Source organism: Oryzias melastigma, linkage group LG7, assembly GCF_002922805.2.
Source record: "Oryzias melastigma strain HK-1 linkage group LG7, ASM292280v2, whole genome shotgun sequence".
NCBI classification, from domain to species: Eukaryota; Metazoa; Chordata; class Actinopteri; order Beloniformes; family Adrianichthyidae; genus Oryzias; species Oryzias melastigma.
Window position 1 is genome coordinate 26506346 of NC_050518.1, and position 22634 is coordinate 26528979.

The 22634-nt window shown below is 42.6% G+C and overlaps 1 protein-coding gene across 1 annotated transcript in view; it reads right to left on the minus strand.

The window, feature by feature from the left end:
* The window catches only part of dennd2c (DENN/MADD domain containing 2C), a 30994-nt gene extending 8617 nt beyond the window's left edge, over positions 1 to 22377 (minus strand). The window contains exons 1-13 of the mRNA XM_024293706.2: positions 22048 to 22377; positions 16195 to 17247; positions 12021 to 12145; positions 9016 to 9098; positions 8748 to 8906; positions 8031 to 8109; positions 7177 to 7221; positions 6178 to 6347; positions 5680 to 5789; positions 3308 to 3377; positions 2888 to 2965; positions 2538 to 2687; positions 737 to 885 (exon numbers count right to left, since the gene is read on the minus strand). Of these exons, the coding sequence (XP_024149474.1) occupies positions 737 to 885; positions 2538 to 2687; positions 2888 to 2965; positions 3308 to 3377; positions 5680 to 5789; positions 6178 to 6347; positions 7177 to 7221; positions 8031 to 8109; positions 8748 to 8906; positions 9016 to 9098; positions 12021 to 12145; positions 16195 to 17030 (2054 nt within the window). The 5' untranslated portion in view covers positions 17031 to 17247; positions 22048 to 22377. The remainder of the gene's footprint in view (positions 1 to 736; positions 886 to 2537; positions 2688 to 2887; positions 2966 to 3307; positions 3378 to 5679; positions 5790 to 6177; positions 6348 to 7176; positions 7222 to 8030; positions 8110 to 8747; positions 8907 to 9015; positions 9099 to 12020; positions 12146 to 16194; positions 17248 to 22047) is intronic.
* Between the last annotated feature and the right edge of the window lie 257 nt (positions 22378 to 22634).

A 22634-nucleotide genomic window follows, 5' to 3' on the forward strand; every position in this document is an offset into this window, starting at 1 on the left:
CGTCTAGTCAGGAGAACGTCTCGTCAGGAGAACGTCACTTCAGGAGAACGTCACTTCAGGAGAACGTCTCTTCAGGAGAACGTCTCTTCAGGAGAACGTCTCGTCAGGAGAACATCTGGTCAGGAGAACGTCTGTTCAGGAGAACGTCTCGTCAGGAGAACGTCTCGTCAGGAGAACGTCTGGTCAGGAGAACGTCTGGTCAGGAGAACGTCTGGTCAGGAGAACGTCTGGTCAGGAGAACGTCTGGTCAGGAGAACGTCTAGTCAGGAGAACGTCTGGTCAGGAGAACGTCTGGTCAGGAGAACATCTCGTCAGGAGAACGTCTCTTCAGGAGAACGTCTCTTCAGGAGAACGTCTAGTCAGGAGAACGTCTCGTCAGGAGAACGTCTCGTCAGGAGAACATTTATCAAACAAACTTTGAGCTTCAACAATATTGGCTGTAGTTTGAGAAATGGCTGGAGCTCTTTTCACTCTTATCCGAGTCTAAAACGGAGCAGACTGCTGCAGGTCTGAACAGCCCCCGGGGAGGGGGGGGGCATATTTTCAGATGCAGGTAACTACCAGTAAACAAAGCTTTGATGATGTAAAGTCTAGAAACGCCATCAGATACGCCGTAGAGCAGAGAGATCTAAGAATAATGTCCCTCCTGAAATAACAGCATCTCTCATCACTGAAACTGCACACATGAATTCACAGGGAGCCGTCCGGCTGTGGTTCTGCTGCACTCTCAGAGTACCTGAGTTTGTCAGCGATGAAGATGACCCTCCTCTCCAGCAGAAGCGAGGCGAAGACCTGCAGGAGTCTTTCTGCACTCAGACACTGCAGCAGGCTGTCAAAGTCCACGTGCTCCAGCCGGGAGTCCACCGGGCGACACAGAGTCAGAGCCTGTAGGGACACCGAGAGTGACATGGAGACGGCGTGCTGCAAACTGAACGCTCCTCAGGTTTGAACGGCAGATCCCTCATTTACAGTCCCACTCCAACCCGAACCAGGTAATAAGTCAGGTTTGAGTATCTGTAAATTATGTAAACACAGCGGCCCTCGAGGTCCATGCCTGGTTTACACTTTCTCCCTCCAGCTTACAGATCCTCCAAGCTAACATTATCTGTACAAAAATGGCGAGGAATGTCAAAGCAATCCAGCGTTGATCTAGATTCCAGTTTGGACGAGAAAAAACAAAGACGTTCATGGATCTACTTGTCTGCAGGTGGATGCATCAGAATGGGGCGGAGCTTGTGGCTCCACCCAGCATATTTTCTACGGTCTTTTTCAAACCGTATTTTTTGTCTGCTCCTGATTCACAATGAATTCAATAAAGAAATACTCAGGAATGCTATTTTAACCTTAAAGCTCTTTAAAGTCCCCCTACAACAGTTTTTTTTTCTTTAAATGTTCCCAGTGGGTTTTAATTAGGACTGTGAAGTTTTTAACAAAAATGTCCACATTTTAAATGTCTTAAAAAGCCATTTTTCCTGTTGATCTGAAGCCTTCTTTTCCAAAAATCCCTCTGTGTGGGCGTGGCTTATGGTGCTGAGCAGTGTAACCCCGCCCCTTATCCCCCTAGACATGCTAGTGAGACACAGACTGATAAGCCCATGAAAAACTAAAAATAAAATAAACCTGATCATTTAGGCTGCATCCAGCAGCAGCAGCTCTAGCTGGAGCTCAGAACTGATTTCATGCTAGCACATGCTGATTGATGAATTAACCTGAACAAGGAATCAAATGAAATACCAGAATACTGAGAGGGTCTAACCGCGCGTCAGTTTCTAAATGTGTGCTGACGATGGTGACGTTTTTAGATGCAGACGAAGGGTTACGTTCAGGAGAACGCAGACAGCATATTTGTGACAGCTGATGGGATTTGAAATACGTGAGGCCAACTTAAAAAAATCCCGTCTTGGACGAAATTAAAATACAAGCAGGTAATGCGATCACCCGCGTCTCCATCCAGTTGAAAAATGATTCTTTTTCGCAAAAAATCGAATAATTATTGACGTTGTTGTGAGCAATAAATCCAATCCATTTCTTCCTCAGATTCTTTGGGAAAATAATGAAAGCTAACATCAGTCATCACTGAATTACAATCCTTTACAACACAGAAGTGGAACGTTATATTATCTTCTCCGGCCTCTACAGCTGCATCCGGGTTAGCTAGCTACTGTGACGTAGGAAAGTTTCAGGAATTCAAACAGAGTTTTTCTCGGGCCCTTTGATTGACAACGACTTAAAAGAAGAAATACTCGGAAATGCAAACAGGAAATGATTTCTAATTATATTTTTTCTCTTTCAAAAGAAAAATCCCACACATATATGTTAAAAAACATGATTTTCATTGGAGGGGGACTTTAAATATGTCTTCTATCATCAGAACAAAGTTAAAAGAAAATGTTAAAAACACCATTTGGATCAGAGCAGGATTTTAGGGAATCATCTGCTTGTTGCAGCAGGAACGGCCATTTGTCTGCCGGCTGACCTTTAACCTCCAACCTGGGGACATTTCTAATCACAGGGAGGGTGTGGCGGCTGTCAGTTACCTCGTTCCCATCTTTCCCGGAGTCGGGTAGGAAGCTTTTGACGGTGACTGTGCGTCCGGGAGCCGGAAACGGCGACTCCATGACGCTGCGCATGAACGGGTGGACCAGCGCCGGCGAGATTTCTCTGCGCTTCTCCACCTCCTCCAGGATCTAGACAGACAGGCGGAGTGAGGGCTACACCCAGACACAGCTCAGCGGGATGGAGAGGAACACCCAGCACTTTCCCGGGATTAACCAGATTCCACTCAAACAGACACGTTTCTTTAAGTGGATTAAAGTGGAACATTAATCATCCCTGAAAAGAGGCTGGAACCCGCTGGAACATGCCGGCAGGTGTCCTGAGCGCTCACCTTTGCGAACAGGTCGAAGCAGCCCAGCTTGCTGACGATGCAGTGGACCTCCGGGAGCCTCTTCCCTTTGCCACGAGGCTGGACACAATTTCACATTTCAGAGGTTTCAGGTCATCAAATAAAGGAATCATCTGTCAATGTTTAAAGTCATACATGTTCCAGGGGAAAGATAGGAATGTTTCTGTTAAACTGTCAGAATCCCAGAAACTGAAACTCTGCGTGTTTGTGAGGCTGAAATCAGGGGAGAGAAACTGAATTTTTCAAGCTCTTTGTCATCGATTATGAGGCAATTTATGGCCTGTAATAAATGTCTCCTCTGAGATGTTGAGTAAGCTCCTGGCCCGCCGCCATATCTCCGCACACGCAGGCTCAGGCACATCCGAGCCGAGGGCTCAGACGCAGCTGTGAGCAGGAACTCACCAGGATCTTACGGCAGTAACCGAACCAGCGGCTGCCGTCTTCTCCCGTCAGCACAAAGGAAAAGGTTTCACTGTGAAGGAACCAGACAGGACAGTTCAGACGATGAACGCCGCCTCACTTCTGAAGCGTCCACCATGTGGAAACGCCACAAACAAGCATCGTCTGTCAGGCGGGAACGCTCGTTTTCCAACCGCCTCACAGCCAGAGAAAAGCTATAAAAACTCAGAACAACATAAACCTGTCGGTGAAGCTTCTCATCCAGGAGGCGTTGTCTGACGGTGAGTCATAGCAACTGAACTTAAAGAAAGAGTTTAGGTCCAGCAGCGATGACTCAACTTCAGGACAACAATAAACCTGCAGAACAAACAACACAAATCTGTACGATTGTTTCTTGAATAAAATCAAGCCTGTTTGTGAAAAAGTTGTGTTTGAAAAGCAGAAATGAAAGAATTATAACAGTGGGTGGAAAACTAACAACTCCTCTGATATCAAACATTCATGGCAGCTAAACCAAGACGACCAAAAAGGAATGACGCGTTACGAAAACCCTCTTCTGTCAGGAATCTGCATGGAGGAACAGCTGAGGTTCTTCAGACTGTCTGAAGGAAACACACTTCTGGAAGCATCCACGGCAGAGGGGAGGAGCCAAAGACCCTGCAGCCAGGAGGACCCAAAACAAACGACGGGATCAGAACTTAAACGGCAAAAAAACTCAATGCACTGAAGGTTGAGAAGAAGAAAAGTCCTGAGTGGGGGGGGCTTCAGGTGGTCACAGGGTTCAGGTTCATCCCTTATTGTGTGATTGCTCAGTAAGCATTCACACTGTAGTGATTCTCCTGCTCCTTTACGTACGTCTTTCAGCGCGTAAAAACTCAATCACACTTTCAGTGATTTCTGTAATCTTTATATCAAAACATTAAGTTTATTCGGGACATTACGGGTTGTACTTTTGATGTTTACAAACTTGATCGTTTTTGAAATTTTGAGCAAAATATGCCCCACAGGAAATTTTCAGAATTTCAGAATTTTAAGTAGATTAACAACAAACATTTCAATATATTCATCTTTTCATCTTTTATAGTAATTAAAAAAAAAATTGGAGTCTACCTGATATTTTAGCAACAAGATTACATTTTTGACTAATTTAGTTTCCTAAGGATTTTTAAGCTATTTTAGAGTTTAGCTAGTATTTAAGCAACAAGCTAGCTTTTTTGGCTAATTTGGAGATTAGCTCATATTTAAGCAACACAACAAATATTTTTTTTGCAAAATTTGCATGTATTAGGGTTTATTAAGCAGTTTTACTACAATTTTTTCAGAAATTTAGGCGAACTTCAGTTCTCATTCATAGTTTTTTAATGAAATTTACAGTCTTTTAGCAAATTTAACATGTTGCCAATAGCTTTTGCATTTTCAGCAAATCCCTTCAGCAATTAAAGTAAAAGTAAAGTCACCATTTTCAGCAAAAAAAACTTCTGCATCTTCAGCGACTAGTTTCAGCAAAAAGCACTCACACTAGCATTATCTTCAGTAATGCAACTTTTCTAGTTTTTATTACATTTCTACTATTGTGAATAAAAAAAGATCCATGCTGACAAACAGATTCATATCCTGACATTCAAGTATTCATGGTGAGAAAAGCAAAGAGCTGAAATGTTGGAGCCAGACGTTGTCAGTAAACTGATTCGTCAGAGTGCGTGTGAAGCGTAAAAGAAATAACGCAAAAGTTTTTTAATCAGTAACTCTGCAGTGCGGCGCCCTTCCTGTCTAGGCTGAGTTGGGGGAGGAGAGGGGCGTGCGGTGTTGCCGCTGTTTGAGCTTCTTTAAACTTTAAGAATGAAAAAAGGAAGAGGAGGAGACATGGGCTCAAAGCAGTGGTTTGTCTGTAACACTTATATAAAATTCACTTCTCCCTCCCCTGCATTTTGGTCGAAAACGACCAATTTAACTGATCTTTATTTACACCTTTACCTTCCTCTACTATATTGGCTGAGCAGTGGCACAGTCTGTTAGCATGCTTGGTTTCAAATGTAAAGTTACCCGGTGTGAGCCCCAGCACCGACAACCTCAGACCCTACAGAGGGCGCCAAATTTGTTGTTCGGCTAGGGTGCCATGCAGCCCAGGGCCGGGCCTGCCCTACAACTGTTGGAGGTGGGTGCCAGCATCATGAAAAAAGGAGAATTATCAAGATGTTAAAAAATATCAGAGAAAGAATGATTACTCTGACCATTACAATGACTGAGTAACTGCTGTTTATTTTTCTATAGAAGTCTTTGGGATTTTGGCTTCTTGGAGCCACTTCCTGTTTGGAACGCCAGGGGGCGGGGTCACTCGGTCCAGATTTCATATACAGTCTGTGGTCTGAACCCACCTGGATATGTCCGCCGTGGGTTTCCAGTCCTGAGTGTCGGGGAAGCAGAAGTTTGGAATCACCTTCAGCTGATCCTCCGTTTCTTTGGAGAGTCGAGACGATTTCTCAAACTGAAACAGTAAAAATGCAAGATTTAAAAGTCACTTAAGAAATAAGAGTAAAGAATAGAAGCTTTTACAACCAGTGACCAGCAGGTCTGGTGATCACAGCGACCTGTGCCTGAAACCTTTCTGAAAATGCTGATTCTGTCTGTGTTTTCATGCGGAGGCGTCCGTCCACCATTTCCTGATCAGAGTGTAAACTGCCTCTGACACGTGTCACGTTAACTCCCTGAGGGAATTACTCATGAAGATTCGGGTAATTCGTGACATGAAATGCTCTTATGTAATTCAGCAGAACTAGATCAACAGTCAGAGAAAGAAAAGCTCCTCGGCTGAGGAACTGACGGCGGATCACGAGGGCTTCCCCGTACGGCAAGGGAACATGTGGGGTTCTCACCATTTTGGGGAACTGTTGGGTGATTTCTGGGGAGTAGGAGCTTCCTCGGGGGCTCTTCCTCAACGACACCACCACGAAGAGCTGGAAGAGCTGCTGCTGCTGCAGCTGGATCAGGTCTCTCTCCAGCGTCCGGTAGCCCGGACGGCGCCTCAGCGTGGAGTGGATGTGAACTACAGACAGGAGCAGACGTGGAGGAGAAGCTCTGAAAATACAACTCATTTGATTCAAACCAGCTGACAGCAGATTCATTCATTTTTTTCTTCTTTAGATACATGAACAGATAATGTACTCAACGAAGTGTTCAATGTTCTTTTTGAAATTAAAACAATAATTTACCATGATAGCATTTATGACTAAAATATAAAAGCTAAACAACTAATACAAGTTTTAAAGTTGTTAAAACCAAATTACATTTCCAAATTAAAGAAAACAAATTGGAATATTTGAATTTAGGTTTTTGTGTTTTTCATGTTGGATAATAAACTTTAACCCTTCCACTCTCTTTGGGGTCCAGATGACTCCACCCACATATTGATGTGTGATTCCTTCCATGACAAAGGTGGACAGGATTTTATGTCTGCCATGAACATTAGTGAAACTCAAAAATCAATGATTAAAAAAAGTTCAGCGCACTGTCTTGTGGGGTCCAGATGACCCCACTTTCAATGTAAACAAGCCAAGGAGAGCAGAAAGGTTGAACATAAAAACATTCAAAGTAATTTCTTTGTATTCAAACTGTGTCTTTACGTTTACTTTGTCTTTGGTTCTGATTTACTGGACCTGGAGAAGTTCTGTAAACCAGCTGGCATTTCTGTAGACCAGAGAACTTCCATGGGAACTAAAGACTGTCAGCTAAACGTCTGGTTTCTCATCTCTTCTGCTTTTATTTTGAAAAGCCAATCACAGAACCAGCTCAGACTTTGGTGGACTACAGAAGCGTTCTGTTTCAGGCAGAATGTTCTAAAGAGGAGAGTGCAGACGGTTAGTGTGTGGTGGTACCTTTGGAGCTGTCCTCAGGGTCACTGTCCGCCCCGGCGCTCTCCTCTGCAGACGTAGAAGAGAAACACCAGCATGGAAAAGACTTGATGAGCCACAACACACGTGTTTAATAACCAGCGCTTTACAGACCCCACCTGATAAAAATTGGGTTTTTAACGTGTTATTTTTGTGATTATGGAGGATAGTGCTGCCACAAACAATTATTTTATTTGTCAACTAATTACCGATTATTTTTTCAGATTAGTCGACTAATCAGGTAATGCATAAAGTGGATGTAAAGCACACATCTTAACCATCATTAGCTTTAAACTAACTACAAATTAGATATATTCACACTAACAATTACCGGTGATAATGCTTGTGTGAATGCTGTAAGCTGAATTTGGCGACTAAAGAAGCTATTGGCGATAGCTGAAGATGCTGAAATTGATAGCTGAAAACGCTGAAGCTGATAGCCAGCTAAAATATTAGCTAAATTGGCCTAAAATAGCCTTAGTTAGCCAAAATAGCTAACATGTAGCTAAAACATTAGCTAAATTCCAAAACAGCCTAAAAAATCTTAATAAATGCCAAAATAGTCCAAAAAGCTAGTAGAATGTCATTAGAACTTTCAACTTTACTACACTCCATATAATATAAAGTAACAAGTAATCGACTATTAAAATAGTCGACTAATCTTGGCAGCCCAAATGGAGGACATATTTGAAGAAAAAAATTAAGATTAAAATTACATTTTTGAGTATTATTTATTTAAAAACAGCATCATCTGGAACTGGAGATGCTTTTTAAATAACAAAAAAGGATCAGAGTGGGACTTCAAAGCTACAGATTGTGTGACATCATCGTCATCTTACCTAGAACGACAACACCTTGGTTCTTCACCCTCTTCCTCCCACGTTTGTCATCAAAAATGGTCTCAATTTTGTTGACAAACTGTGAAGCAGAACACAACAACACACCGTTTCTAAACATCTGACATCACAGAGAAGAAACACAAAAACCTCATTAGAATTTTTGAGGCAGGTTCCTCAAACACTGAAATCCACCTCTGCATTCAGAGCCAAAAACAAACTTGATGTGTGGATCAAACGCGTCTTTCAGACCGAAAAAGAAAAACAAACGACGAAAGCCCTAAAGCTGAGCGACACACGGAGGAAACAACATGTTAACAACACACAAACCTCATCTTCAGACTCTGCATTTCTACCTTCAAAGAAGACAAAGTGCAACACAAACAGAAACTGGGGAGTCAAACCTGTTCAGTCACATGACCCGCTTTCTTAAAGCTGCGTTCCTGCAGCCGCTCGCCTCACCTTCTCAGCCAAACGTCTCCTGGAGCTGAAGCGCTCCTCCACAGCCATCTGTGGTGGTGGTGTTAAAGTCCAGCTGCGGGAAGTCTGCTGGAAGCAGCAGCATGCTTCCCTATCGCTTCCTCACAGCCTCCTCTGCTTCCTGTTTGACAAGCCCCGCCCCCTCCTCTTACCTAACTCATCTTTCCACACATCCACAACCACCTCTGATTCTGAGGAAACAAACAGCAGCAGCCGTCCAGCCGGCCTCTCCTCACTCACCTGAGGAGTCTTGGGGGGTCTCTGCGTGTTGGAGCGGCGGGGCGTCGACGGTTTGGAACTTTCCGCCAAAGTTGTGGATTTCGACGGTAAGAAAGCTTGTAGCATCTTCTTCTCCATTTTACCCACATATCCCTGCAGCGTCTGGGGTTTAGAGGACATCTGAAGGTCACAGAAGTCCAGAGTTAGAGACGGTTTTTGGATAAATGAGCTGATCTTTAGACTGTTGGCTCCTCGACCACATAAAATCCTCCCAGAGGGGAATTCAAACCTTTCTGGCTTGAGGTCTCAGAGGAGGAAGACACGCAGGAGACGGCTTCACGTCTTCGTACGGATCTTCTCTGCTCCCGTCAGCTGGAGGAGGCGAGAAGGAGGAGTCAGACAGACGACCTGATGCTTTAGTGCAGGGGTCTGCAACCTGAGGCTCCAGAGCCACGTGTGGCGTTTACTGCTTTATTGTGGCTCTTGAGCTTTAATAAAAAATGATGACGATTGAATACCTAATCGATAAGTTATTTAAGTTTTGTCATTTCTGTTTAGATCTTCACTGTCAGAAATTCTGTAGAAATGTTCTTTAAATTTGTGTCTTTAATTTAGTGTTTAATGTTAGCCTAATAAAAGTCTCAAATGTGATAATGCTAATGTGAAAGCTTTTTGCTGAAGATGCTGAAGTTTTGTTTTTTTTTTTTGGTAACACAATTTACTTTAATTGCTGCAGGGATTTACTGAAAATGCAAAAGCTATTTGCAAAATATTAAATTTGCTAAAAGACTGGAAATTTCACGAAAGAACTATGAAAAAGTGCTGAAGATGACCTAAATTTCTAAAAAGAAATGGTAGTAAAATTGCTTTAAAATCCCTAATGCATGCCAATTTTGCAAAAATATTTAGTGTGTTCCTAAAATATCAGCTAATCACCAAATTAGTCCAGAAAACCACAGTAGATGCCAAATAAGCCAAAAAAAAGCTAGCTTGTTGCATAAAAACTAGCTGAAGTCCAAAACTGCCTAAAATTCCTCGGTAAACTAAATTAGTTGCTAAAACAGAAGCTAAACTCTAAATTAGCCTAAAAAATACCCAGCAGTGGCGGGCCGTCAGGGCCTGCAAGGCCTTCTCTGCTGGCCTAAAAATATCTGAATCACAGACTGATATTAATTATTATTTATTTCCGTGAATACGTATTCTATAATTCCAAATGCTCTGTCTTCGTCCTTTCATTGCTGTCTCCCTGGTTGCGCTGCTTCCAGACGTGTATTTTCCTATTTAAGCATTAACCAATCACATTGCAGCACCATTTGTTGCTAGGGTCAAAGAAATCTGCCCGAAGGCCTTCACAATCAGTTCTGCGGGCCCTGTAGCATAAAATAATTGTCGACCAAACTGTTGCTTCAACCAATCAGATCTGGAGGAGACCACGTGATAGGCCAGCTAGCAGGCCCACGGAAACGTCAGGATTTTCACGCGCTGTGATTGGATAATCGGAGAGTGTACTAGGAAGAGCTGGTAAACTGAATCTGTAGCGACCTGCACAGGCAAATATATCGAATTTAATAGCTGGTTTGTCAATCCACAATGGCTGAAGGAGGAGAAGAAATGGATTTGGTTGCAGACTTACTGTCAAAGCCGTTTTCAAGACGGACTTTTCAAGAAAAGCTGGACATTGTTAAGCGGGGTCGGGCAACTCCGAAGCTAGCAAGCCCCGTGTCCACTGCTTCTGTTGAACGGACATTCTCAGCCCCGAAGCGAATTAAAACTTATGCCAGAAATACGTCAGGGCAGGCTCGACTTTCAGCATTAGCTTCCATGGCGATAGAAAAGGACTTCTTGATGGAACTAAAACGCACGGATAATCTGCACGACAGAGTGATTGAAATCTTCTTGAGGAAAGAAAGGATGGATTTTGTGTACAAATAATCCGGATTTTTGGTGAGTAAAATTTTGCTATATACCAAAATATTATTGCAATTTTATCAGGTTATTTTTTTATGCTTTTTTATGTGTGTCGCAGTTGTACCTGCAGTAGAAGTTTTATAGCCATAAAATAGTTATTGAGGGTTGGGTTGATTCAGATGGAGCACTACTGAAGGCCTAGGTGTGAAATGCACGGCCCGCCACTGATACCCAGTAGCTAACATATTAGCCAAAAACATTAGCATGTTACTAAAATAGAAGCTAAACTTTAAATTAGCCACAAAAAAAACAGTTGATAACAAATTAGCCAAAAATGTTAGCATGTTGCTAAAATATTAGGTAAACTCATTTTTTTAATTACTATAAAAGATGAAACATAGCCCATTAAGGTATTTAAAGACTTGTTAATCTACTTAAAATGTAATGAAATTTGAAGACATTTTTTCATATATTTCCTATGGAGCGTATTTTGCTCAATATTTTAAAAACTATAAAGTTTATAAATATCAAAAATACCAGAAGTAATGTCCTGAACGAGATGAACGTTTTGATACCAAGAATGCTGAACTCACTGAAAGTGTGATTGAGTTTTTACGTGTTAAAAAACGTATGAAAAGAATCAGGAGAATCACTATAGAGTGAATGTTTACTAAACGGTCAAACATTGTTTGAAAAGGATTTGTGTGTTTTGTGCCGCACATCTCAGACAATAAACAAGCTGAGGTTAATGCTTTGAGTTTTTGTTTTTAATAAATAGATTATACTAAAATATTGTCTATTTTTATTTGTTTTAGTTTTGGTTTGACTGTCTTGCATTTTTAACTCAAGTGAAGCTGCTGCTGCTGGAGGAGCTTTTATGATACTGGGTGGGTTTTATTTTGAAAGGACCTAGAGTGTGTTGGTGTCAAAAATAAAATAAATTACAACTGTTATTTGTAGAAACACAGACATTGATGTAATTTACTTATTGTAATACTTTAAATCTTCATTTATAAATAAGTGTTTTATCAACAAAAAGCATAAATATTGTGCATTTCTTAAACGATAAAGTGAATCTTCGTGGCTCTCGTTGGGTTCTGGTCTGTAAGAAACTAGACCAAATGTCTGTTTTAGTGTTAAAGGCTGCAGAGCCCTGTTTTAGGGTTTGAAACTTCCTGAACTTAAACGTCTGTGAGGAAAACAAACTATGGGATGGAGCTGAAGGAACTCGGACACCAAAGACCAACAAAAATCCTGCTGACTGTAGGTCAGTGCATCAATCAGATCTGAAAACCTTCTAAACATTATTTTATGCTTTTATTGTCTAATACATATTTTTAAATCATTTAATGGTCAATTTCTTATGTACAACCCAGAGGGACCTACGCATTATTTCTTCATATATGTTGTCATCAGAGTAGGCGTGGCTCAGGCTGGACTGCACAACCTCATCTCCCAGAATGCTTTGCTGGACTGTCATACGAGAGGCATCTTCGTACTCGAAGGACTTCCTGTGGCAGGAACAGAGAGGAAAGCGGTCAAACGGATGCTGTCCGTAGGATAACCAGCTGGGGGAGGGGTTTAATGAAAAAAACCAAAGTGTGATGATCAGAGGAGACTTTGGAAACAGAGGCTTCAGATCAACATGAAAAATGGCTTTTTAAGACATTTAGGTTGAGGGATTTTGGTTAAAAACTTCATTATCATAATTAAAGCACTACTGGGAATGTTTTTCTTAATTAAAAAGATTGCCATGGGGGGCTTTAAAGACCTGCTGCAGAGTCCTGGACAGCCTGGACTGAAACCAAGGACAGACCAAAGGCTCCAAAGTGGAGTCTGATCGGAGAAACATCTACAGCAGACTGTGTTTCATAATTCCAGGTAAGCAGCGTTACGTCATCTTCTGGGTCACAGAGACGTCTCAAAAACAGTTCCTGCAGAACTCTGATACGCCAACTGTGAGCAGACGCCATAAAACCACAACAGGAAGGTTTTTTTAAAGAGTTAAAACATGAAATTCCATCTAAGAAAACTTTGATTTTTAAACTCCAAAGTTTTATCTCCAAACTTTCTTCCAACTTTGATTGTGACACATTTGCTCAGTCTAAAGAATGGATGTGTTGACATGGAGGGGCACAACACCACCCACACTCCATCAAACAGGAACTTGACTAAAAACCTGTTTCATGAATTTACTGACTCAGATTCATCCATCCATCCATCTTCTTGTCCACTTCGTCTCTTTCGGGGTCGCGGGGTGCCAGAGCCTATCCCGGCTACTGAAGGGCGAAGGCGGGGTACACCCTGAACAGGTCGCCAGTCTGTCTCAGGGCCTCAATCACACACACCATTCACTCTCACATTCACACCTAGGGGCAATTTAGAGTCACCAATGAACCTATGAAGCATGTTTTTGGACGGTGGGAGGAAGCCGGAGTCCCCGGTGAAAACCCACGCATGCACGGGGAGAACATGCAAACTCCACACAGAAAGGTCCCAGCCGGGATTTGAACCGGGGCCTTCTCGCTGTGAGGCAAGAGCCCTAACCACTGCACCACCGTGCAGCCCGACTCAGATTCATTTTATCAGGAAAATATTAACATGATCTATTAAAAGCTGTGCCTTTTTTCCCTTTAAATGACATTAATAACTTAAAAGACGAACGCCAAAGCCAGATCCAATCTGGGAAATTCAACGTCTTCCAATCGATGTCTTCTCAGTTAGGAACTTCAAAATAAAAGTTTGCCAAAGAGCTGCATGTAGAGGTCCTATAGGCCCTTTCTTTGCAAATGGATTGGATAAGTTTTTAACCAGTCATGACCTTTCTGTTGGTCTACAAACCGACCCCCATCAGAGAAGAAAACGGGTATGTGGCCCTCACAAGAAAAGGTTTGGGGACCCCTGCTCTAGAGCAGCGGTTCACAAGCTTTTTAATGCAACAAACCGGTTAAAGTTATAATATTTTCACGGATGAGATGGCAAGTCGCATGTGGTGGAGAGAACCCAATAGTTTTCCTAAATAAAACTTATTTCAGAATCAGATTACAAATAAAGCAGAAAAAAAATGTAGGTTGTGTTTTTTTTCCTTGCAGCCCGGTACCAACCGCCCCACAGACTGGTACCGACAGTCCCACTGCCCGGAACTGACCGCCCCACAGACTGGTACCGACCGCCCCACGGCCCGGTACCGACCGTCCCACAGCCCGGTACTGACCGCCCCACAGCCCGGTACCGACCGCCCCACAGACTGGTACCGACCGCCCCACAGCCCGGTACCGACCGCCCCACAGCCCGGTACCGACCGCCCCACAGCCTGGTACCGACCGCCCCACAGCCCGGTACCGACCGCCCCACAGACAGGTACCGACCGCCCCACGGCCTGGTACCGACCGCCCCACAGACTGGTACCGACCGCCCCACGGCCCGGTACCGACCGTCCCACAGCCCGGTACCGACCGCCCCACAGACAGGTACCGACCGCCCCACGGCCTGGTACCGACCGTCCCACAGAGTGGTAGCAACCGTCCCACAGCCCGGTACCAGTCCACAGCTGGGGGTTGGGGACCATTGCTCTGAAAATACAATAATTCTGTTTTCTTGATTAAATTTGTTGAAGGAAAATGACTTAGATTTTTAAAAATATCCCCAGAAACAGTTTGATCTCAAAGCAGTTTATGGAAGTTTGTTGGAGCTCTCGTGTGGAGAGGATTTGTTCCGTCTCAACACTGTTTCAGTTCACCAGAAGATGAGAGAAACTTTCATGACGAGATCCGTTCTTCTCGTCTTTCTCAGATGTGTAGGATTTAAGAAGAATATAGATGTTTGACTGACAGCTCTGACAGAAGGTCACAGTTTGATTCACATGAACTTTAGTTACAGATACCGGTAACACTTCCTTCATAGTATTTAGGAGGTTTTACATGGTACTTGTACCAACTGTGTACTTACTGGGTATTTAAGTGGTAATGACAGGGTACTTCAACAGTAGTATAACTGTGTAACAACTTCCTCCTTACAAATGTTAAGTACCATAAAACACACCATAACATCACAAGTACATTTCACATTAAACTGTACTTTCTGTGTACTTGATCTACTCTCATTAATAGCAATTACTATAAAAAACAGAATTAAGTACTACATAAACACCCATCTTCTTACATAAAAAGAGTACCATGAAACAAATAAACTTACTAAGTAGAAAGTAGGGGTGGGTATCGCAAATAATTTCTAGAATTGATTTGATTCACCAGAACCTGGATTGATTAGATTCCAATTATTTTTCTTGATTCTTTCGATTAACTCAATTGAATTTAATTTAATTTATTTAAATTTGAGTTGACACATTTGTTTAGAAATTCATTAATAAAAAATATATGTTTTGAAGATTTTCAAATTAATCTGATCCAGTTCACATACTGTAAGATGTATTAGTGAAATAATAATGAGATTGTTAATAACATACAGTGTTACATGGATTCTCAAACAGAGAAACTCCAACTATTGTTCTGCTTCTCCTGGAGGACATTTCAGTTTGGCCACTAGGTGGCGATCGCACTATAGCATTACACCTTATTCCAGAAGAAGACAGTATGAGCAAAAAAACCAATGTTTTAGACCACAAATGGTTACTTTAAAAAAATATTTCCTTAAAAGATTTTGGAAAATTCACACCTGTGAGTTTATAGAGATGTTAATTTAGTCAGCAATGTTTGTTTAGGTCGACTGAGTGTTAGCATTAGGCGTTAGAATCAAGATAATAGGCTTTAGCATTATGGTTAGATCAAGCTCTACTTTTATAGATCGATTATTGAGCCATTAAGTTTTGATTCAGATCAATGGATTTTTTTTCAACCCAGCCCTGGTAGAAAGTAAATTCTGGGCACTTCTTGTTAGTATTTCTGGGGTAGTTTCTGTTTACTAACTATTTTGTGACACATGGTAGACACAATAAGTTAACAGCAAGTACATTCAAGATACTTTATTTGTACTAACCCTGACCTTATATGTGGTAAGTATCATAAGAGACACATTAACTAAACATGTAAATACCCCATAGGTGCCTTGTACCAAATAGTACCACCTAAGTGCACAGCAAGTACTACACAAGTACCCAGTAGGTACACTAAAAGTACCATGTAATGGCCTGTTAAATACTCTGTAAGGATTGTACTTTGATAGAAAGTTCCCCAGAGACTATCTTGGTGTGTAAACTGGTTCTTCTGGCTAAAAGAGAAGAGGACCGTGAGCAGGCCTGCAGCTGATGATGGTGACGACTCTTCACTGCTGAGAAACTAGGTCACAACCAGACAATGGAGGAAAAAAGCTGCCAGATATCATGTGACCTGACAGCAGGACTGCAGCCAGTAATTGAATTCTGACAGAACCTCCCAGAACCTGCTGTGAACTCCAGCAGCTGCTCCGTAAACAGACAGGAATTCATCCACCAGAGGATCTGATGTAGGTCAGGATCCTCTAATTCAATAAGGGGGTGGGGGTGGGGGGATCATCAGGCAGCGGTTTCTGCTTCAAGAACCCGTGCATGTGTGTTCGGACCCACCTGCTCTTCTTATGCCTCGAAAGTCCTTCAAACTTTATGACTGGACAGGGAGGGGGCGGGAAGTTCGGTGGCTGCGCCCCCCTCCTCCTGCTTCTGCCGTTACAGTGGTTGTTTGGCGAGGACGTGGCGTCCAGCGGCGCGGCATGTCCGTTGCTGGCCACGCTGTACTTAAACGTCCGGCGGGGTTTGGGCGGGCCAGGAGCTTCACCTGCAGCTTCGCCCTTTTCCCAGAGCAGCCGGTTCCCCTCCAGCTTCCGCCAGAACCCCCGCGAGGTGTAAAAGTTCCCAGCAGGCATGGCGTCGTCCCGGTCTTCAGCGGGTGGAGCCTGAGCTTTGGAAGCTGCTTCCAGAACGTCTCCACTGAAAAACTGCTTGGCTGCAGAAAAGCTGCTGCTGGCGTCCACTTTGGCTGATGAGCTCGCAGACTTGAGGTTGTGTTTTGGTGTGGGGTCAGACTTCCGCCCGGCGACATCAGGAACGCCGAAGACGCTTCCTGGAGGTTCCCTGAAATCCAAGCTCTTTCCTCGGCAGTGGTTCTGTCTGGGATGATGCTCCTCCCTGCGGTTCTCCGGCGTTCCCGCGCTCCCCAGGAGGTTCCCAGAATAAACCCGAGAAACGGTGGGAGGGTGTGACTTCACCGCCCCATCCCGGCTGCTGCTCTGTTGACTCAGACCTTCCCACTTGGAGATCTTCTCCCGGATGTTTATGCCCAGCTCTTGAGAAGGCGGCCGTGCCGACGGCCGGCCCTGCGGCTGCCAGGGCACAGGGGCGTCCTTCTGCAGGTGATCGACGTCCCCCAACCCCCGCCTGCCCTGCTCCAGTCTCAGAGCCAACATGATGAGGGTGGGGCGCCTCTCAGATCGCCCTCAGTTCTCTGCAGGGATAAACATCAGGAATTTCCCTCAAAGGTTGACACGAGAATCCTAAATCCTGCTAATCCAGGTGTAATCCAGGTGTGATCACCAAAGGAGTGTCCCTGATGAGTTATTTCCTTAAAGCATCTCCTCGTGCTGAAAGATCGCCACGTCGTCCTGGGCTCCTGTTGGTCATGACCTAAAAAGACAAAAACAAGAGTTACTTAAAAGTAGTTCTGCCACAAACAATTATTTTGTTAGTCGACTAAACACCGATTATTTTTTCCGATTAGTCGACTAATCGGGTCATGTGCTAACTGGTTATAGAACACAGATCTTAACCATCATTAGCTTTAAACTAAAAATAAAGACAATAAAGATGATAGTTCATTAAACTTTTAATGACTGGAGCAGCTTCTGTCCTTCATTAGTTTCTGGGATTCAAACAAGATTAAATCAAATGAGAGAGAGATAAGGAATATCATTTCCATCAAACTCCTTTTGACAGTTGACCTTTGACCCTACACCATCCATCAAACTCATTTTGACAGTTGCCCCGCCCCTCACGATGACGTTACAATTTAATATCAATTTTATATATAAAGAGTATGTAGGGTCAAAGGTCACCTGTCAAAAGGAGTTTGATGAAAAGTATATTCCTGATCTCTCTAATGAGGTCGGGATCTGAAACAAGGAACTATTTTTCATTAAAGATAAAGTTTTGATCTCACCGAGTCAAATAATAAAAAAAGTTAATTTTTTGATGCTGAAAGCTCAAACTTTGTTCAACTTTACTACACTGTGACTCCAGATAATATAAAGTAACTATTCCACAATTATAATAGCCGTCGACTATTTTAATAGTTTATTAGTCGACTAATCGTGGCAGCCCTACTTAAAAGAGATGAAAAGAGAAAAAGAGGAGGAAGACATTAACCACAGACGAACATTCAAATCTCTCCCTGCAAAGAGAAGAGCAACATTTCCTGTAGATCAGTAATGGGACCAGAGATGGTCCGGCGTGCTGTGGGAAATTATCCAGTTTCACCTACTTTACTGTTGCCAGGATATCATCTCTGTGTTAATTCAAACAGATCCAGGCTTCTCACTGAGTAGTTAGGAATATTAAAGATCATCAGAGACTTTTTTTATTTGCATTTATTTGATTTCTGTTCAGGACACTTTGATAAGAATAACTGGAGTGTGATCTTTCCCCAACTTTGGACAACTGCTTTTATTTTGGAAAGAGTTTGGCCGTTTAAACCGTCTCTGGAGGGTTGACCATATACATCATCAATCTAACCAATCTGGCGTGGCTAACGTCCTTGTTGTGCCGACGTGGCTAATAAAGTCTCAGTTACAATCACAGCCAGAGATCATATTTAGCTTCCCGTGGGATCTGGTGTCAGACTCCCTAATAAGAGCATTACATAAATGAAACTGAGCCATAAGTTTGACTGGCATCAGCATCACTGTTTTTTACTACATCTCCCATGATGCATTGAGTTCATCTGAAAGCGCTACAGTAGCACAACAAAGAAAATACTCTGTTTAACAGATCTTCCTGATGACAGCAGGTTAACAGCTGTACACGGATCTAGTCGTCCACTAGTGGTTAAGCCAGAATGGAGCAGGGTGCTTGTGGCCCCGCCCAGCGTATTTTCTACGTCACAAATACAATCTTTAAAACAATATACAAACACAATTTTTATGGGTGTGGGTCCTTAAAAAAAGGCTTGTTAACTCTTGTGCTATCATAAGCATGTTTAAATTAAAAGTGAGGTCATCTGGACCCCATAAGGCAGCGCGCAGAACTTTTTATTTCAAGGATTTTTTAAGTCTGCAGCGAGGATTTTAACTGGAGCCAGTGAACGAACACTCAACGCCACTGTTGTCCTTTTACATTGGCTTTAAGTTCAATTCAGAATTAATTTTAAATCGTAACCAAACCTTAAAACAACTTTTTTTGGCTGTTCGCCTCTATAAATGGGGCTTTAAAAGGGTTCTTGTTGGTCCTTGCCACCTTTTTAACTATTTTAAAATGTATTTAATTCCTGAACTTTTAGTCTGCGTGCTGCCCCCTACTAGGGCTGCCACGATTAGTCGACCAATCGACTATTAAAATAGTCAACGACTAATTTAATAGTCGATTAGTCATTACTTTATATTATATGGAGTCAGAGTGTAGTTAAGTTGAACAAAATTGTGCATTCAGCACCAAAAAATGCACTTTTTTATTTTTTAGTCAGTGTGACCAAAACTTTATCTTTAATGAAAAATCATAATTTGATTTAATGTTGTTTTAATCCCAGACACTAATGAAGAAAAGAAGCTGCACTATTCATTATACGTTTAATAAACTCTCATCTTTATTGTCTTTATTTTTTAAGTTAGTTTAAAGCTAATGATGGTTAAGATGTGTGCTTTACATCCAGTTTGCACGTGACTCGATTAGTTGACTAATCGTAAAAATAGAAAAGCTGATCTTATTTTTTTTGTTCACCATTTTGTACATCCCCTCAGGGCTTGCCACAGCCAATCAGCTTTCACTGATTCACACAGGTGGTTTGGCAGAGTTTCACGGCCCTTCCAGACACAACCCTCTATTTTATCTGGGCTGGGGACCGGCACAGGGAGACCCAGACTCAGGCGTCCTATTGGCTACATAGTTAGTCAGGGTCTGAACCAAGGATCCACACTGGATGAAGTTCATCGAGTGGGAAGCAAACACTGGTTTCCTGCACGTCAGTCCCTACACCCATCTGACTAAATCTAATAGAGGTTTTAACTTTAGCAGAAAGTTTGAATCTGAGTTTGGATTTTTTTTGATTTACCATCTTTTATTTTGGTAAAGAACTTTTCTGTGACAAGTGCTATAAAAATAAAAACTAACTTACTTTCAGAGCTGAAGGCCAGAGGAATCTGAAAAACCTGCATTTGGAACGACGAGACATTCTAAATCAGGAGTGTCAAACTCAAACACACAGGGGGCCAAAATCCTAAACACACCTTAGGTCGCGGACAGAACAGGACGAACACTTTTTGAACACTCTAAAAATACATTTTTAAACTTTAAAACGTAACATCTTAACATAATTATGAACTAAAAATATAGCATTACCCGTGATCATTCTAGAGTGAATGCTGTAAGCTGAATTTGGTAGCTGAAGATGCTAGAGCTGATAGTTGAAGATGCTGAAATTGATAGATAAAAAACGGTGAAGCTGATGGCTGAAAATGATGAAAGCTAATAGCCAGCTAAAATATTACCTAAATCCCAAATTAACCCCAAAAAACAACAAAAAAAACTAAATTAGCTAAAGCAGCTAGCATGTAGCTGAAATATTAGCTAAACTCTAAAACAGCCTAAAAAATCTTAGTAAATGCCAAAAAGTACAAAAAGCTAGCAGAATGACAATTTTTTAAACTTTAAAACCGTAACTTTTTAACATAAATATGAATAATAAAAAGACAGGAATATTATTCCAGAATAAATCAACTTAAACCTTAAATAACTTTCAATCAAAATGATTCAAGTTATAAATGAGAACAAGATAATATCGGGCCATTAATAACAAAAAAGATCAAATGATCTGGAGGGCCGGATAGAATTACCCGGAGGGCCGGATCCGGCCCCCGGGCCTTTACTTTGACATGTGATCTAAATCAACACAAAGCAGACGGATGGCAGAAGGAGAAAACATGAAAACTCTGATCTGACGTTCCGGCTAAACACGATTTGAACGTCTTCCTTCACTAATATCTAGAGTCAGTGCTCATGTGGTCGTCCTACGTGGAACCAAACGATTTGGACGCCAGTCTGGAGCTGGGGATGTGACCTCCATAAGCGACATTCCTGCAGACCAACGGGTGACGTGCCGTTTGGTAAAAGACGCTTTGTTTAGCTTGACCCACATCTAACGTATGTCTGCCCTGGAATGCTGCACCATCACCACCAGAACCCGGACACAGCGAAGCAACCCCAAACCGTGACCCACTTCCAGGATCCGTCTTTGTGAGGGGCTTTGTACAGGAAGGCTGGAGCAGCTTCCTGAGCTGCAGGAAGACGGATCAGCAGACCGTCCATAATTATGGTGCAGAGAGATTTGCATGCAGAGGCAACCTCTGGTTTCAGCTATGTTTAGATCAAAACATCCATGGAAACCAGATCAACTGGAAATATGGTTACAGTTAGTCTGGAAAACATCTGCAGGACTTTGCAAAACCTGGATGATCAAACCCCGTTTCTGAGGGGTCGGCTTCTTCCAGGTCACACTGCGGTGAAGGTGATCGGGTCATGAAGGAACCAGAAGAGCAAAAAGATTTAGTCCGGTAAATTAGGCCTATTCCACCCTTAGATGTGTCACAACAAGCATGCTCAGACATGCTCTGCAGGACGGGACAAGTCCGGGCTGCTGTTGCAAGGCTGCACCCTGCAAGACTGCAGGGGGTGGGGGTTCATCCCATAAGAAAAGGTAAACTGCTGCTTTATTGCATGACGAAATAAAAGGATGAGTCAGCATGAAAATGACTGATCCACACCTGATCCGCTAACATTCAGCACAACTTTTATTTTGAAATCTCTGCCCGCAGACCTTCACCTGGAGATGACAGCAAGTCAGGTCAAAGCAGCTCCACACCTGCACAGGTGCTGCCGTCCCTTCAGTCACTTATTAACTCACACATGTGGATGACCTGCACATGACTCCTAGACAGCGCTTTACAAAATAAAAGCCCAGAGAGAACAAAGTTCCTGAATCAGATAAAATAAGTGACTTTCTGTCGATAAAGAGTTTAAAATTCCTCCTCTACAGTTGACGGGTTTATATGAAAAAGTGAAAGTACATTTACTGAAACGAAAGTCATTTAAACAAGTTTTAAACTGTTGCCATATTGTACGTTTTCATCTTCTTTCTTATGTGTCCACATTAAAGAACTTAAACCGAAGCGATGGAACCGTCCAGTTCACGAGCACGCGCGTTTCTCCGCCATCACTCACCCGCGAGGCTCAAAACATCCCGCAGATCTGCTGTTGTCCCGCCGAGTCCCGCAAACGCTCCCACGCAAACAGGAAAAGTCCACTCGGCCGCATCCCGGTGAGTGGGTTGGGAGTCCAAACGGCTGCGGGTTCGGAACCGGCACCGAACTCCACCGGAGGCTCAGTCCGCCAGAACGGTCCTTCTGGCTCCACGAAACGCGCACATTTTTAAAGCTAACTACAACAACAGAGGAGCGCAAACGCCGCGTGGAAAAGCAGATGAAGCAGAAAAGTCTCACGGGCGGTCCGCGTGTCACGTTCACAAAGTCACTTCTATTTCCGGTTACGGATTCCAAACTAAAGGCACCAACTTTTCATTTACACTGAGATTTTTCATTTTTATTTATTTATAGCTTGCTTGAATAAATAAATACATAAATAAAGCTCAATGCAACCTAAGTGTTGGACTTTTCCAAAATGTTTAAGTTTTCACATACTGCATCAATGGACAAATTAACACTCAAATATATATATATAATCATTACCGAACATATAATCATTACCGAACTACAGAGACCAAAATCGTAGACTGATTTTTTTTTTTTTTT